General features: G+C 46.3%; 1 protein-coding gene across 2 annotated transcripts in view; it reads right to left on the bottom strand.

Annotated features, from left to right (window-relative positions):
* Window positions 1-14,626, bottom strand: part of N4BP1 (NEDD4 binding protein 1) — a 43,888-nt gene extending 29,262 nt beyond the window's left edge. The window contains exon 1 of one of the 2 annotated variants that reach the window (XM_038753611.1): window positions 14,296-14,626. In XM_038753611.1, coding sequence (XP_038609539.1) covers window positions 14,296-14,523 — 228 coding nt within the window. In that variant the 5' untranslated portion in view covers window positions 14,524-14,626. Of the gene's footprint in view, window positions 1-12,264; window positions 12,284-14,295 lie in introns of those variants that run through there. The other variant, XM_038753612.1, reaches the window with a different exon arrangement.
* Between the last annotated feature and the right edge of the window lie 2,355 nt (window positions 14,627-16,981).

Below are 16,981 nucleotides of genomic sequence, written 5' to 3'. Positions count from 1 at the left end.
ACCTGGGCTTTTCTCATCAGCATTTCCAAAAAGTGGCTGGACTTCCTGATAATAATAATAATGTTGGTATTTGTTAAGATCTTACTATGTGCCAAGCAGTGTTCTAAGCGCTGGGGTAGATACAAGGTAATCAGATTGTCCCACGTGGAGCTCACAGTCTTCATCTCCATTTTACAGATGAGGGAACTGGGGCCCAGAGAAGTTAAGTGGCTTGCCCAAGGTCACACAGATGATAAGAGGCGGAGCCGGGATTTGAACCCACGACCTCTGACTCCAAAGCCCGGGCTCTTTCCACTGAGCCATGCTGCTGATGGCCCCACCTCCACGGGATACTGTTTCTCACGGCTCAAGGCCCTCTTGGCTTCCCAGATGTTGGAAGTGGCTGGGTTGTGTGCACTGTTCTGAGGTGAAACTTACCACTAGCCTCACTAAGAAGGTGACAAAAAGGGAAGACTAAGAAGTGAGGAAGGAGGGAAGGAGAGGCAGAGGAGCAGCAGCAAGGCACAGTGGTTAGAGCAAGAGCCTGGGAGTCGACAGGACCTGGGTTCTAATCTCGGCTCTGCCACTTGGCTGCTGTGTGACCTCGGGCAAGTCACTTCATTTCATTGCCTCAGTTCTCTCATCTGTAAAATGGGGATTAAAACTGTAGGCCTCACATGAGGCATGGGCTGTGTCCAAACTGATTAGCTTGTATCTACCCAGGGCTTAGTACCAGGACACACAGTAAGCGCTTGTAAGCTTGTTGTGGGCAGGGAACATGTCTATCAACTCAGTTATATTGTACTCTCACTAAGTGCTTAGTATGTTGTTCTGAACCCAGTAAGTGCTCAACAAATATGATTGCTTAGCAAATACCATAAAGAAGAAGACTTGAAAGGAGGAAAAGATGGAAAAGAAATTATGCTTAGCCCTGAGGGAAACACTGGACTATGGAAGTAGGGTGGCCATAATCGTAGTTGACTCAAGGTACTTCTGGTTCCTTAGGACTAAAAAGATCACAGGCTGGTGTGTCTTACATTAATAATAATAATAATAATGATGGCATTTATTAAGCGCTTACTACATACAAAGCACTGTTCTAAGTGCTGGGGAGGTTACAAGGTGATCAGGTTGTCCCACATGGGGCTCACAGTCTTCATCCCCATTTTACAGATGAGGTAACTGAGGTACAGAGAAATTAAGTGACTTGCCCAAAGTCACACAGCTGACAAGTGGCGGAGCCGGGATTTGAACCCATGACCTCTGACTCCAAAGCCCAGGCTCTCTCCACTGAGCCACGCTGCTTCTCTACCATCCTCTACACTACCATCCTCCATCTCACAAGCCCGTAACCTTGGCATTATACTTAACTCATCTCTAATTCTCTTGTACTAGTAATTCTCTTGTACTTCTCTTGTACTTCTAGACTGTGAGCCCACTGTTGGGTAGGGGCCGTCTGTATATGTTGCCAACTTGTACTTCCCAAGCGCTTAGTACAGTGCTCTGCACACAGTAAGCGCTCAATAAATACGATTGATTGATTGATTGTACTGTACTCTCCCAAGCTCTTAGTACCGTGCCCTACATATAGTAAGCACTCAATAGATACCATTGATTGATAGGCTAAGTGCTCAATAACTACTACTGATTGATGAATTGAAAAGGCATTTCATTATGCTCAAATACCCATAAACCTAACATTGTTTGCAAGGAAGTCTCCCCACTCCACAGAAGCCACCCTCCCAAATTCCCCATCCTCTTGCTCCAAATGATAAGTGGGCACCCCATCTGAAACTATTTCCAATTCATAGTTCTGGCTACAACTGCTACTCTTGGGGAGTTAGCCTGTATTTATAGGGAGCTTCTGTATTTCTGCTTTAAAACTAAGTCATAAGCCATGTTGTCTGGACTGCTCTTTCATTCTTTTCTAATTATTGAAGTCAATTAGTCAAAGAAGTCAACAAAGTAATATCTTGGTTTGACAGCTTCCTTGGCCCCTTGTAGAGGAAGAGTGATATGGCCCAGTCCAACAAGAATGACATTGGGTTTGGGAAAGGTGGGGAGGAGAAGCAGTATTTCCAAATGATGCTGCTGTACATGGGGGAATCCCAAGGGACTTGGCAGCAACTTTAAAATTGCAGGGAGTTCCACCACATGCCTGGATTGATTGGTCAGCGAGGGCCTTGGGAACTCCAAGAAATTCCTCAGGGAATCCAAGCCAAAGGTTCTGGTCCTGGGGAACCAAGTTTGGGCTACGTTAGAAAGAAAAATGGTTCTGTGTTCCTGGGATTAAGGCTTTCTTAATTATGTTCTAGTGGGAAGAAAGTTTGGGGACTGATCTGACTTTCCATGAGTCCTATACCTTTTTTTTTTTGGAAGGGGTGGGGGTGGTTATAGCATTTGTTAAGTGCTTACTATGTGCCAGGCACTGTTCTAAACTGTGGGGTAGTTACAAGGTAATCCATTTGGACACAGTCCATGTCTCATATGGGGCTCACAATCCTCATTTTACAGTTGAGGTAGCTGAGGCACAGAGAAGTGAAGTGACTTGCTCAAGGTCACACTGCAGAGTTTTAGAATAAAAGCCACAGATTTACTTGAAAACATACACCAGCCCTTTAGCATTCTGAAGCCACAAACAAGTAAGGAACCCAAGATTGTTTTGGGTCCATGAACACTTGGAGGAAACTAGGGGTAGAGGCGTGGCTGGGGTAGGCAGGCAAGGGGGTTATCCCTCTAAAACTGAATCATTGATTCAAATGCAAAAACCTCTAGCTCAGTTTAGAGCAGGTGCTCGAGAAATATTGAGTAGATGACACTGAATTTGGTCTAGACAGTCTGCCTAAGATCTTAGTACAGTGCCCAGTTGTTGCTCATTAAATATCAATGATCGACTTGATAGCGGGATCCACCCTCTTGATAGTGGCACCAAGGGAATCCTTTTCTTCCCAATGCTGCCCAATATTTACTCTCCTAGGCCTATTTTCCTCTTTTCACTCTCAAATTTCTCTAGCTAGCATTCGTGTAGATATCCTTATCCTCTACTTCCTCCATCTGTAATTTATTTTATTGTCTGTCTTTCCTCTCCCAACAGACTGTAAACACCCTGTGGGCAGGGACCGTGTTTACCAACTATCACACTGTGCTTTTCCAAGGACTTAGTACAGTTCTTGGTACTCAGTGAGCACTCAATAAATACCATTCATTGAGTAAAATTCTTCCCCAGAAGGATTTCTGAACTAGTCAGAGAGAAATTAGTAGTTCCCTGCAGGTAGATCCCCACAGTCTTTTGGGGGTATGTACAGAACCAAATTTTCTGTTAGGAGAACTGGAATGTTCTCTGTATTTAATAGGGTATATAGCTGTCCTGGCAGCTTTCCCAGATCTGTCAGTTCAAAACTCCCTTGAGACACCTGTCTGAGCTTTATTTCTTCTTCCTCCCCATCCTCTGGCCTGTGGGCTCCCTTGTGGGCAGGGATTGTTTCTACCAACTCCACTGTAGTGTATTCTCCCAAGCACTCAGTACAGGGCTCTATACATGGTAAACACTCGATAAACTCCACTGATTGACTGATGATGATGCTAACGGTGAGAAGACTAGGGGGTCTCTGGAAAGGAAATCAATTGATCAATGGTATTTTTTTGAGTGCTTAATGTGCGCAGAGCATTGTACTAAGCGCTTGGGAGAGTACATTATGACAGAGTTGATAGACACATTCACAGCCCACAACAGTAGAACTTTTCTCTGGGAATCCAGCAAATCTGAGCTCCAGAAATGAGCATGACTCTCATATACTGACAGAGTTAAAATAGGAGTGTGATTATAATCTGGAGCTACTCCCCACTCTTTTCACTATTAATCAATCAATCAATCAATCAATCATATTTATTGAGCACTTACTGTGTGCAGCACTGTACTAAGCACTTGGGAAGTACAAGTTGGCAACATAAGACAGTCCCTACCCAACAGTGGGCTCACAGTCTATTAGTTCATCAAATTCCATCAGCTAGTTTTCCACTCGAGTCAATCAATCATGCTGCACAGATCATCTTTCTGCCCCTCCCTCGTGCCGTTCCCCCTGCTGGACATCCCACCCCCCAAGTCCTATAAGCTGCAGCTCTCCTAAAATTCAGCCTCTTCCAACAAGACTTCCCGATTAATTTCCCAGTACCCTAAGTCATAGAAACCCATCAACAAACTGTGGTTTTTAGGAACTTCACACCCATTCTCAACACTCATGTCTATATATTTATGCAGTCATTTATTCTCCCTCCCTGGAAGCACTTAAGTATTCACTCCACTCCCACCTTCACTGCACTTCAGTAAAACATCCTTAGATTCTGCTACTTCCCCCCAGCTGTAGTTTATTTTATGTCTATCTCCCTTGCTAGACTGTAAGCTTCTTGAAGGCAAGGATCTTGTCTCCCAAGTGCTTAGTAGCTTGCTCTGTCTACAGTAAACATTCAACAGAGGCATAGTAGCCTACTGAATAAAGCATGGGCCTGGGGGCCAAAGAACCTAGGTTCTCATTCCAGCTCCACCACTTGCCTGCTGTGTGACCTTGGGCAAGTCACTTCACTTCCTCTGTGTTTTAGTATCCTCAACTGCAAAACTGAGGATTCATTACCTGTTCTCCCTCTTACTTAAACTGTGAGCCCCATGTGGATTCTGCATAATTAGCTTCATTCATTCATTCAATCGTATTTATTGAGTGCTTACTGTGTGCAGAACACTGTACTTCAATCTACCGAGGGCTTAGAACAGTGCTTGTCACATAGTAGGTGCTTAACAAATGCCATTAAAAAAACAGATACCATTACCTGACCACTCTAGTTGTAAATATTTATATATTTGTTTTGTCATTAGAATGTAAGAGCCTTGTGGGCAGGGATCAAACAATGGTATTTATCAAGTACTTAATGTGTCATGAGCACTGTACTAAATGCCTGAGAGAGTACTATATAACAGGGTTGGTAGATACATCCCCCACCCACAACTACTAATTCTATCTTACTTTCCCATGCATCTTACATGGTTCACTGCATCGAGCTGGGGCTCAATGAATACTTCCCTTATTACTTATTGAGCACTCACTATGTTCTGAGATTTGTACTAAGCAGTTCCGAGAGTACAACAGAATTAGTTTAGATGATCCCTGCCCTCTAGGAGCTTACAAGCTAGTAAAGGAGACACTGAAATACAGTAAAGGAGCAATAAAATGTAAAGATATGTACCTAAGTGCTATGGGAGGTTGTGAGTTCTTAGTGCCTAGGTGACTCAGAATGGCTGAAATCACAGTGAAGGGAGGTGGTATAGGAGGGGGAGATTAGCGATTAATCAGGGAAAGCTTCCTGTAGGAGGTGTGATTTCAGAAGGGCTTTGAAGATGGGGACAGCAGTGGCCTGAAGTGGGAGGGAGTGCATGAGGAGGAACAAGAAGTTGACATCAAGAGAGCACAGTGAGTAGGTTAGCTTGTGAGGAATGAAGAGGGCAAACTGTAAGGCCAGGATTCGGGCTATAGACCTATTTCGGGTGTCTCCCAATGCTCCATACAAAGTGAGGGCTCGGTAAATGACCAGAATAGTTCATTATCAAAATTAACTACAAGTCGGGACGATGGGAGGCCTGGCTCCTCATGAAGCCACATAAAAGGCCCACTGAGGGCTGAAGAGTTCATAGATATCTTAAAAATCCGAAGTTTTAATCAATCAATCAGTGGTATTTACTGAGCGCTTACTGTACTAGGCACTTGGGAGGGCTCAATATAATTGGAAGGCATGTTCCCTGTCCACAGTGAACTTATGGTCTAGTTTTAAGTCCCCACAGGAGACATTTCTTATGCATTTACCATGCTGGTATACTTTTATGGGACATGGTTTAGTCCTGGCCACCGTCTCATAAGCCATCTGCCAAGGCGACTGAATTTGAATGTCATTAAAAATAAAACAAAACAGGTACAGTTCAAGCAGGGAAAAACAAAGAGTGACCGAGATGAAGCCTGGCACACACTTAAGTACAGCAGAGGTCAAATTCATTAGCAACGGCTTTTAAGAAATGATTCAGCGGACAAAATCCAGATATTGGTTAACACCTCCATTACGAGACATATCACCACAACTGACTTTCTCAGAAAGAACTGCCAGGTACAAACCACTCTCTTATCCCTTAAACGCATCACCCCAGCTCATCGACAACCAAGCAGACTTAGTTTGTGATCCTGAGGACAAGTGACACATCTTACACATTTCAACAGAATGTCACTATTTGCTAAAAGGTGGAGAGAGGTTTCACGTCTTCCTCTTTAAAAAAAAACCCAAAAAAACACCACTTTCCACATTCTATGTTACCATAAGGGATATCAATGCTATACAGTTTCTAAGTGCTTATATAGAAATGACAGGCTTTTCTGGAAAAAGCCTAAGTTGCGCAAACCAAGTTTGGTGTTGGCACGTGACAACAAAACATGTTATTTCAACTAGAAGCATGTAACTTCTGGCTAAGAATCGGTGTAGGGGAAGAGCACATCACTTGTTACCCATGAATAATAATTACCAATACTCATGGACATTCTGAGAATCATTCTTACTACAACATTCTGGACACACTCAAAATACTATTATCAATCAATCAATGGTATTTATTGAGCACTTAATGTATACAGAGCACCGCACTAAGTGCTAAGTACCAAGTACTAAGTGCTTGGGAGTGTACAGTACAGCAGAATGGGTAGACAGGTTCCCTGCCCACAAGAAGCCTACAGTCTAGACAGACATTTAATAAATTATGGATTTGTACAAAGGTGCTGTGGGGCTGAGGGTGGAATGAATGTCATTTGTTTAAAGGATACAGTTTCAAGTGCTGAGGTGATGCAGACGGGAGAGGGAGTAGGGAAAATTAGGGTTTAGTGAGGGATGGCCTCTTAGGGGGGCTAAGGGTTTGAAGGTGGGGAGAGAGGTGGTCTGTTGAATATGAAGCTGAAAATGAAACCGCCTAGTCTGAGTGCCATCCTATTTTGTGTTGGAGACAACGACAGGTGAAGCAGACCCCTCGGTCTCCATTTTGACATCCAGATGCCAAAAAAGATTTAATAAGTTATTTTTAGACACTGCTATCAGATAGTCTGACAAAAAAAGCTAAAAGACATCTTGGACGTCAAACAGGTTACAAAACTTTTTCCTGATTAACCAAATTATGCTTTTGATTTCTCTGGAACAAATCCACTAATCTCCTGAATAATTCATATTTTTTTATTTAATTATTTCTTCCAGAAAGAAAACAGAAAACTAACCCAACCTCAACAACTATTTCCAAGACAGAGCAAAATGTAATTAAAAAAAACCCAACTACTCTCCTGTCTATGTTTTACTTCATGGCCTGTGGAAAGAGCATAAGACGGCATCAAGAGACCGAGGTTCTAATCCCAACTCTTATCATTTATTCACTGGGTGACCCTAGGCAACTCATTTAATTTTGCTGTGCCTCAGTGTCCTCAACTGTAAAGTGGAGATAAAAAACCTGTTCTAGTAGGCTCTCTGCCTCAGATTGTGAGGCAGAGACCACGTCCAATCTTATCTTCGTTTTTAACCTCAAAGCTTATCACCTAATAAAGTCTTAATACCCTAGCTCTTATTCCTATCATTTTTCTTCCTCTTCCTCCCACAACAAACACCTAAGCAGAAGTAACATGCGTTAAAGCACAACTGATGCTCATCTCTTTCATTCAAACCATATACACATATCTTGCTTGAATACAGTCCAAGACTGCTATCTAAGAGTTTCCTTTGTACACTGATGTTTCTGGGCTTTGTAACTGATCAGAATTTTCTTTTTATCTTATTTCAGTTATCAGAACTCATGTGCCTTTGCAGCTTTGCCACAACGAAAAAAGCCCACCTCCCTCCAGGAGTGATGTCACAATACATTTGTTCCTTAAACAAATACAACTTACAGCAAATAATGGTTTGGTCTTGACAAACTGTGGCCCTCCCGGCCCTCCCTGACTCATTGCTCCAGCCTGGCAGAGCCTAATCTGTTGGAGGGCTGAGGATCCAGATTTGAGCTAGGCTAAAGGGCTATGGGATTACTCTCCCATACTCTCCCCACCTTCAAAGCCTTCCCTAACTAAGCTCTCATTTCCTCCTCTCCCACTCCCTTCTGTATCTCCCTTGCACTCGGGATTTGCTCCTTTTATTCACCCCTTCCTCAGGCCCAAAGCACTTATGTACATATCCATAATTTATTTATTTCTATTAATGTCTGTCCCTCTAGACCGTAAGCTCTTTGAGGGTAGGCAATGTGTCTACCAACTCCATTATGCTGTACTCTCCATTATGCTGTGCTCTGCATGCAGTAAGTGCTCAGCAATAGAATTCCCCCAACTAAGCCCGATAAGGCAGGGACTGCCTCTTTTTATTGCTGTAGTGTGCTTTCCAAGCGCTTAGTAGCACAGTGCTCTGCACATAGTAAGCGCTCAAGAAATACGACTGAATGAATGAATGAACCCAGGTCCTTCTGACACCCAGGCCTGTGCTCTATCCACTGGGCCATGCCGCTCCTCTGTTGATTCTACTGAGATTCTGCTCAGCCTGATGAGATTCCTCCGTTTTACTGTAAGCTCCTAGACAGCAAGGATCATGTCTACCAACTGTACTGAACTCTCCTATGTGTTTCGTAGTGCTCAAAACAAAATATGCACTCAATAAACACTGCTGATTGATTGACTGATTTGGAGGGAACTCCAAAGCTCTGGTCACCTCACTGTGATGGTGAGTCTCTCGGAACTGGTGGGTTTCGTACACACAGCTCAGTTATGAACAGCTTGTATCTGCCTCGACGTTTAGCATGGTGCCTGGGACACAGTAAGCACTTAACAAATACCACAATTATTAACCCCTAACCATCATTTAACTAGGTTTGGAGGTTTCAACTCCAACAACAGTAGAACCCTCGAAGAGGGCCAGGAATAAACACCTATCCCTGACTTAGCACTTGCTCCTAAGTGAAAGACAAGGCTTCCCAAGCTCCTGGCACCCTGCTGGGCTGCCCTTGGGAGGTCCTTTGTGTGGGTACTCAGTACCCAGGGTCTCCCATGGTAGTCCACCCAGCTGAAATTCAAGCTCTTCTGGCCTACAGCAATCCCATGGGCTACCTTCCCCTTTGGAGGCCTGGGGCTTTTCTCGCATTTTCTGACACCCGCCTTCCAGGGTGCCCAATTCCTCTCTGGGAGACGGTTGGGTTCCTCATGATGTCACCGGGTGAGTGACTGACATCCCTTGTAAACCAGATTTCCCTCTAGGAGGAGTTAACTTCCTGGTTCTGGGGCTTTCCAGAATGTCTGATAATTTTCACCTATACAGGTGAGTCTTATCTCCTTTTTACCAACTCACCACCACCACCAGCTCTCTGCTGGCAGCAGGAAGAGGTCACACTAAGGTGGTAGACAGTGTGTATCTGGGAGGGCCATGATTTCACACCTCCCTCCTATCTTGGACCAATGGCATCAGGTTTGGGCCACAGCACCATAACAGTAAGAAGCAGAGTGGCCTAATGGGTAGAGCACGGGCCTGGGAGTTAGAAGGACCTGGGTTCTAAGCCCGGCTCTGCCACTTGTCTGCTGTGTGGCCTTGGGCAAGTCACCTCATTTCTCTGGGCCTCAGGAACCTCAGATGGAAAATGGGGATTAAGACTATGAACCCCATGTGGGACAGGGGCTTTGTCCAACTTGAGTAATCTGTATCTACCCCAGTGCTTAGTACAGTGCCTGGCACATAGTAAGTGCTTAACAAATACCATTAAAAAAACCCCAAAACAAACAAAACAGTCGAACAGACCTGGGCTGTACTTTTGGGTGGTGCTACTGTGCATGTCTACTGGAGCCGGTGACTTAATTTTGGCAGCTCACTAGAACAACTGCAGGTGCACAAAAAGTCCCACATTTACAGTTGCAGCTCTGCTGCCTGGCAAATAACCCAAAGCACCCTGCAGATAGGATATTCAAATAGGGCTCAAGCCAGGCCACATTCACCCTGTGTCAGTACATTCTAGCTTCGTACCCTGTCCCATGACATGACTACCTACCCACCTGCACCGAGTTGCCTTTGTCATTCTGTATTCAAGTGAAACTGGAAAGGACAGAGGCAAGGGACCAATACAATCTCCTGCAATTCAGGCACGTTGGGGGGATAAAGGTGAAGAGAAGTTTGACGCCATCTCCCATTCCTCCCTCTTGCCGCAAGAGAAAAAGTGAAAACAGGCAGTGGGAAATAGAAGGCATGTTAACACCACTTTCGTTGTGCTTTCTTCTGGGTTTTAGGTCAGGCTTGCGGATGCACAGGCAGATGGCTCTGAACCACCCACTCACCCACTTGAAAACTGGTGGGGCAACAATTAGAGTTTTACCGGCATGAGTGAGAAGAGCAAGGGGATGTGGAAATTGCCAGTCTGAGAGGTTAGATTTGGTACTGTGTGCTGACAACGCTACTTTTTTAAAAAATTATTTTTTAAATGATATTTGTTAAGAGCTTGCTATGTGCCAAGTACTGCTCTAAGCGCTGGGACAGATGCAAGTTAATCATGACGGACACAGTACCTGTCCCACATGAGGCTCAGAGTTAAATCGGAGGGAGAAAGGTACTGAATTTCCATTTTGCAGTTGAAGAAACTGATGCACAGAGAAGTGAAGTGACTCACCCAAGGTCACACAGCAGGCAAGTGGTATAGCTGGGATGAGAATCAATCAATCAATGGTACTTACTGAGCACTTACTATATGCAGAGCACTGTACTAAGTGCTTGGAAGAGCACAATACAACAAAATGAGCAGATCTACTCCCTGCCCATAATGAGTTTACAGCCCAGAGAACCCAGGTCCTCTGGTTCCCAGACCTGTGCTTTATTCACTACACTACGCTGCTTTCTTACGGTATTTGCTAAGGGATAGCTGTGTGTCTGTCACTGTACCGAGCACTGGGGTGGATACAAGATCATCAGGTTGGACACAGTCCTTGTCCCACCAGGGGCTCATGGTCTTAATCCTTATTTTCCAGTTGAGATAAGCACAAAGAGGTGAAGTGACTTTCATTCATTTGATTGTATTTATTGAGAGCTTACTGAGTGCTTGGGAAAGTACAATATAACACTCCTTGCCCATGAACTCACCCAACATCACACAGCAGAAAAGTAGCTGAGCCAGAATTAAAACCCAGGTCCTCTGACTTCCAGGTCAAGCTCCTTCCCAACATTAAGCTGCAGGAAGATTGTACATATGCAAATTTGAATGCTAAACCCAGATCATTACATGCAGCAGGCTTGGCACAATGCAAGGAAAGGCCAGGTGCTGTAGTACTCATAATGCACACAGATTACAATGACACTGACCACCCATTAGGTTCCCAGCTAGGTCAAGGAATGTTGTATGAGCTGTGCAAAGAGACCCGGTAGTATATACACAGTATCCCTAAAGTATAAATCTACAGATTTGAGCTTTATGTAATTTTGAAAAGGTTGGATTAAGCAATATTCCTTTATCCAAAAGCCGGGCAGAAAGATGCATCTCCCCCACCCGCCTTTAAAATTTCAGCACTCAAATTCCTGTTTTCCACTTCTCACAAAAAAAGAACAAAATAGCAGTAGATGTATACGATGAGAACACCCGCTTTTCCCCTCTCTGGACTGATTCTAACCCAGGCTTTTGCAAGCCTCCTCTGACACAGTACATAAGAGCCTTACTCTTCCCCTTTCCTTCTGGCTCAGGAAGGAGACAAACTTCCTAAAACGCAAAACACGGCCCATAAATTCATGTAGTTGTCTTCTCACGGGTACCAGCCAATCACAGGGGTTTGCCCCCTCCTTCTCCCTCACCCTGAAGGATGCCGGTTTCGTATGCCCCAGGAAGTCCTCTGGGCCTTTCGGGGTTCCCTGACTAGAGGTACTGACGCAGTGGGTTAGAGAGAAACAAGTCAACAGGTGGAGCAGAGCAGGCAAGTGTGATGAGGTGCCGAGGGAGGGGCACCCACTTCTAACCCCAGCTACGGGAGCCTGGTCAAGTCACAAATGCCTTTGTGCCTCAGTTTCTCCAAATGGAAAGCAGGGATGGCCCAACCCACCGACTCATCAAAGAGAAGCATGGACTACCGGGAAGAGACAGGACGGGGAATGAGGTGACCTGGGTTGTCTCAGTTACCTCATCGGTAAAATGGGGATTAAGACTGTGAGCCCCACGTGGGACAACTTGATTACCTTATATCTACCCATTCATTCATTCAATTGTATTTATTGAATGCTTACTGTGTGCAGAGCACTGGTCTAAGCGCTTGGAAAGTACAATTCGGCAACAGATAGAGACAATCCCTACGCAGCACGGGGCTCACAGTCTAGAAGGGGGAGACAGACAACAAAACAAGTAGACAGGCATCAATAGCAACAGCATCAAATATAGTTTAGAACAGTGCTTGGCACATAGTAAGCGCTTAACCAATACCATGATTACTACTGCAATCCCGGCTTTGCCACTTGTCTGTTGTGTGACCTGGGGCCAGTCACTTAACTTTTCTGGGCTTCAGTTTCCTTTATCAACCAAATTGGCAGTAAAACCTTGTTTTCCTGATACTTCACGTGGGGCAGGGACTGCGTTCGATCTGATTATCCTGGCACCTAATAAGCACTTAACAGTAATAGGTTATTTATTATTATCTACCTCATGAGCAGGCTTTGGAAGATGACAAGCTGTCTGAATAATCGTGAACTCCTTCGAACGGAGACGTTTTCTAAGGACTGGCCAGAGGTAAACAAACAGTTCCCTGGAACGGGTTTGGGAGGCTCACTGGGTTTCGGAGATGGGGAAAGTGGGGAGCCCGGGGCCGAAGTTTCGGGAGCAAACTGGGAATGACAGGCGGGATTGCGCTCCGGGTGGGGAACAGCTGAGGTGTTGGGAGGCCGGGGCCGAACCCTTGCAAGTGCAGGGGAGTCTGAGGGTCCAGGGGGACCCCCAAAAAACCAACCGACCGTTGAAAACTGGGGGTCACGATGAGGAGGGGTGGAAGGTGAGATCCCAAAGGCCCTGACGGCGGGGACAAGGACGATCCTCAGAGTCTCCAGACCCCTGGCCACTCCCTTCTAATCCCGGCTCCACCAGTTGTCTGCTGTGTGACCCTGGGCAAGAGATTTCACTTATCTGTGCCTCGGTTTCCTCAACTGTAAAATGAGGATGGAGACTGTGAGCCCTATGTGGGACAACCTGATTACCTCGTATCTACCCTGTCGCTTAGAACAGTGCTTGACGTGTGGCTCAGTGGAAAAAGCACGGGCTTTGGAGTCGAAGGTCATGGGTTCAAATCCCTGCTCCACCAACTGTCAGCTGTGTGACTTTGGGCAAGTCACTTTACTTCTCAGTGACTCAGTTACCTCATCTGTAAGATTAAACAGCGTGGCTCAGTGGAAAGAGCACGGGCTTGGGAGTCAGAGGTCAGGGGTTCAAATCCCGGCTCCGCCAATTGTCAGCTGTGTGACTTTGGGCAAGTCACTTAGCTTCTCTGTGCCTCACTCAGGTACCTCATCCGTAAAATCGGGATTAAGACTGTGAACCCCCAGTGGGGGACAACCTGATCACCTTGTAACCTCCCCGGCGCTTAGAACAGTGCTTGGCACATAGTAAGCGCTTAATAAATGTCATAACTATTATTATTAAACGCTGTGAGCCCTCCGTGGGACAACCTGATCACCTTGTAACCTCCCCGGCGCTTAGAACAGCGCTTTGCACATAGTAAGCGCTTAATGCCATCATTATTATTATTGACACGGCTCAACAAATACTATAATTATTACTAGCTGCCCCGTGCCTCAGTTTCCTCATCTGTAAAACGGGGGGAAGGGAGGTTCAAACCTGTCCCGTCCCCCCCACTTGGACCGTCGATCTTTGAGCCAGCCCAGCGGCTAGCACACAGTAGGGGTGCGAGGCTTCCCTCCGTGACTGTGAGCCCACTGTTGGGTAGGGACTGTCTCTATATGTTGCCAACTTGTACTTCCCAAGCGCTTAGTACAGTGCTCTGCACACAGTAAGCGCTCAATAAATACGATTGATTGATTTTACTTGTACCTATCTATTCTATTTATCTTATTTTGTTAGTATGTTTGGTTTTGTTGTCTGTCTCCCCCTTCTAGACTGTGAGCCCGCTGTTGGGTAGGGACCGTCTCTATTTGTTGCCAGCTTGTACTTCCCAAGCGCTTAGTCCAGTGCTCTGCACACAGTAAGCGCTCAATAAATACGATTGATTGATTGATTGACTGCGCTGGCTCCGGTGCCGAGGATCGTGGGGTTACCTTGGCCCTGCGGACGGGCTCCTTGGCCCCGGTCAGCTGCAGCCAGATGCGGCCGGGCCCGGCGAGGGCGTCGTCGTCGTCGGCGGCGGTGTCGGGCTCGGGGCCGCCCAGCACGGCCAGGGCCACGGCGAACAGCCCCTCGATGCGGGCCGTGCTCCGCTCCAGCAGCGCCGTCTTTTCGCCGGGGGCCGTGAACTCGTCCAGAACGTCCGGGCCCGACCCCGCCATGGCCTCCTCCTCCTCCTCGGGCCCGCCCTACTCGCTGTGGCGGCCCCAAAGCGGCGGCCGAGTCCCGTCGCCCCGGCGACTCCGCCCGGCCATCCCGCCCCGCCGGCCCTCGGCCGTCGCCTGTGGAAAGCCCCCGGCCGGGAGGCCGGACCCCAGGCGCATGCGCACCATCGTCGTCATTTTGGGGCGGCCTGAGGCAACCCCCACATGGTGGGGGGGGGGGGGGGTAGACGGGGAGGTGTACCCGGATGTAGGGAGGAGGAGACGGGGCGCGGACGCCGCCATCTTTACTCAGGGCAAAGGGAAGGCCTTCTCTTCCTCCTTCACCCGCATTCATTCAATCAATCAATCAATCGTATTGATTGAGCGCTTACTGTGTGCAGAGCACTGGACTAAGCGCTTGGGAAGTGCAAGTCGGCAACATGGCCCGGCGTGGATCAGTGGAAAGAGCCCGGCCTTTGGAGTCAGAGGTCATGGGTTCGAGTCCCAGCTCTGCCATGTCTGCTGTGTGACCTTGGTTTAAGTCACTTAACTTCTCGGAGCCTCAGTTACCTCATCTGTAAAATGGGGATGATGACTGTAAGCCCCACGTGGGACAACCTGATCACCTTGTATCCCCCCCCCCGCGCTTAGAACAGTGCTTTGCACATAGTAAGCGCTTAACAAATGCCATCATTATTATTATTATATAGAGACAGTCAATCAATCAATTGTATTTATTGAGCGCTTACTGTGTGCGGAGCACTGTACTAAGCGCTTGGGAAGTACAAGTCAACATATAGAGACAGGCAATCAATCAATCGTATTTATTGAGCGCTTACTGTGTGCAGAGCACTGTACTAAGCGCTTGGGAAGTACAAGTCGGCAACATATAGAGACAGGCAATCAATCAATCAATCGTATTGAGCGCTTACTGGGTGCAGAGCGCTGTACTAAGCGCTTGGGAAGTACAAGTTGGCAACATATAGAGACAATCAATCAATCAATCGTATTTATTGAGCGCTTACTGTGTGCAGAGCGCTGTACTAAGCACTTGGGAAGTACAAGTTGGCAACATATAGAGACAGTCAATCAATCAATCAATTGTATTTATTGAGCGCTTACTGTGTGCAGAGCGCTGTACTAAGCACTTGGGAAGTACAAGTTGGCAACATATAGAGACAGTCAATCAATCAATCAATCGTATTTATTGAGCGCTTACTGTGTACAGAGCGCTGTACTAAGCGCTTGGGAAGTACAAGTTGGCAACATATAGAAACAATCAATCGATCGTATTGAGCGCTTACTGTGTGCAGAGCGCTGTACTAAGCGCTTGGGAAGTACAAGTCGGCAACATATAGAGCTGCTATTTTGTCAGCAGCTCTGGTGAAAGGTTTCTTGGGGAAGGGGGTTGGCTAAAATAAGGCCTTGTTATTCTTTGAGGAATTGATCCATTAACACAGGCAACCAAGAGTCTACTATCCCAGTGTGGCAGCATTTATTAGGGGCTTACCGTGTGCAGAGTACTGTATTAAGAGCTTGGGAGAGTACAATATAACATTATATACATATCCGTATACTCTGCTGCTACCCCTAGCTATAATATGTTTTAACAACTGTCTCCCTCACTAGATCGTAAGCTCCTTAAGGGCAGGGATCATGACTATCAACACTATTTTGCTCTGATTTGGGAAGCAGTGAGGGCCAGTTGGCTAGCTCTCTTCCTCCCTTCAAAGCCCTACTGAGAACTCACCTCCTCCAGGAGGCCTTCCCAGACTGATCAATCAATCAATCAATCGTATTTATTGAGCGCTTACTATGTGCAGAGCACTGTACTAAGCGCTTGGGAAGTACAAATTGGCAACACATAGAGACAGTCCCTACCCAACAGTGGGCTCACAGTCTAAAAGGGGGAGACAGAGAACAGAACCAAACATACCAACAAAATAAAATAAATAGGATAGAAATGTACAAGTAAAATAAATAAATAAATAGAGTAATAACTATGTACAACCATATATACATATATACAGGTGCTGTGGGGAAGGGAGGGAGGTAAGATGGGGGGATGGAGAGGGGGACGAGAGGGAGAGGAGGGAAGGGGCTCGGTCTGGGAAGGCCTCCTGGAGGAGGTGAGCTCTCAGCAGGGCCTTGAAGGGAGGAAGAGAGCTAGCTTGGCGGAGGGGCAGAGGGAGGGCATTCCAGGCCCGGGGGATGACGTGGGCCGGGGGTCGACGGTGGGACAGGCGAGAACGAGATCCCCCTTTTTCCTCTCCTCCTCCCCATGCCCCCCGCCCTACCTCCTTCCCCTCCCCACAGCACCTGTATATATGTTTGTACAGATTTATTACTCTATTTATTTTACTTGTACATATTTACTATTCTATTTATTTTGTTAATGATGTGCATCTAGCTTTATTTCTATTTATTTTGATGACTTGACACCTGTCCACATGCTTTGTTTTGTTGTCTGTCTCAC

Source organism: Tachyglossus aculeatus, chromosome 11, assembly GCF_015852505.1.
Source record: "Tachyglossus aculeatus isolate mTacAcu1 chromosome 11, mTacAcu1.pri, whole genome shotgun sequence".
In the NCBI taxonomy this organism is placed as follows: Eukaryota; Metazoa; Chordata; class Mammalia; order Monotremata; family Tachyglossidae; genus Tachyglossus; species Tachyglossus aculeatus.
Note: the sequence above shows the minus strand (reverse complement) of the source record. Positions and strands in the feature narration are given on the sequence as shown.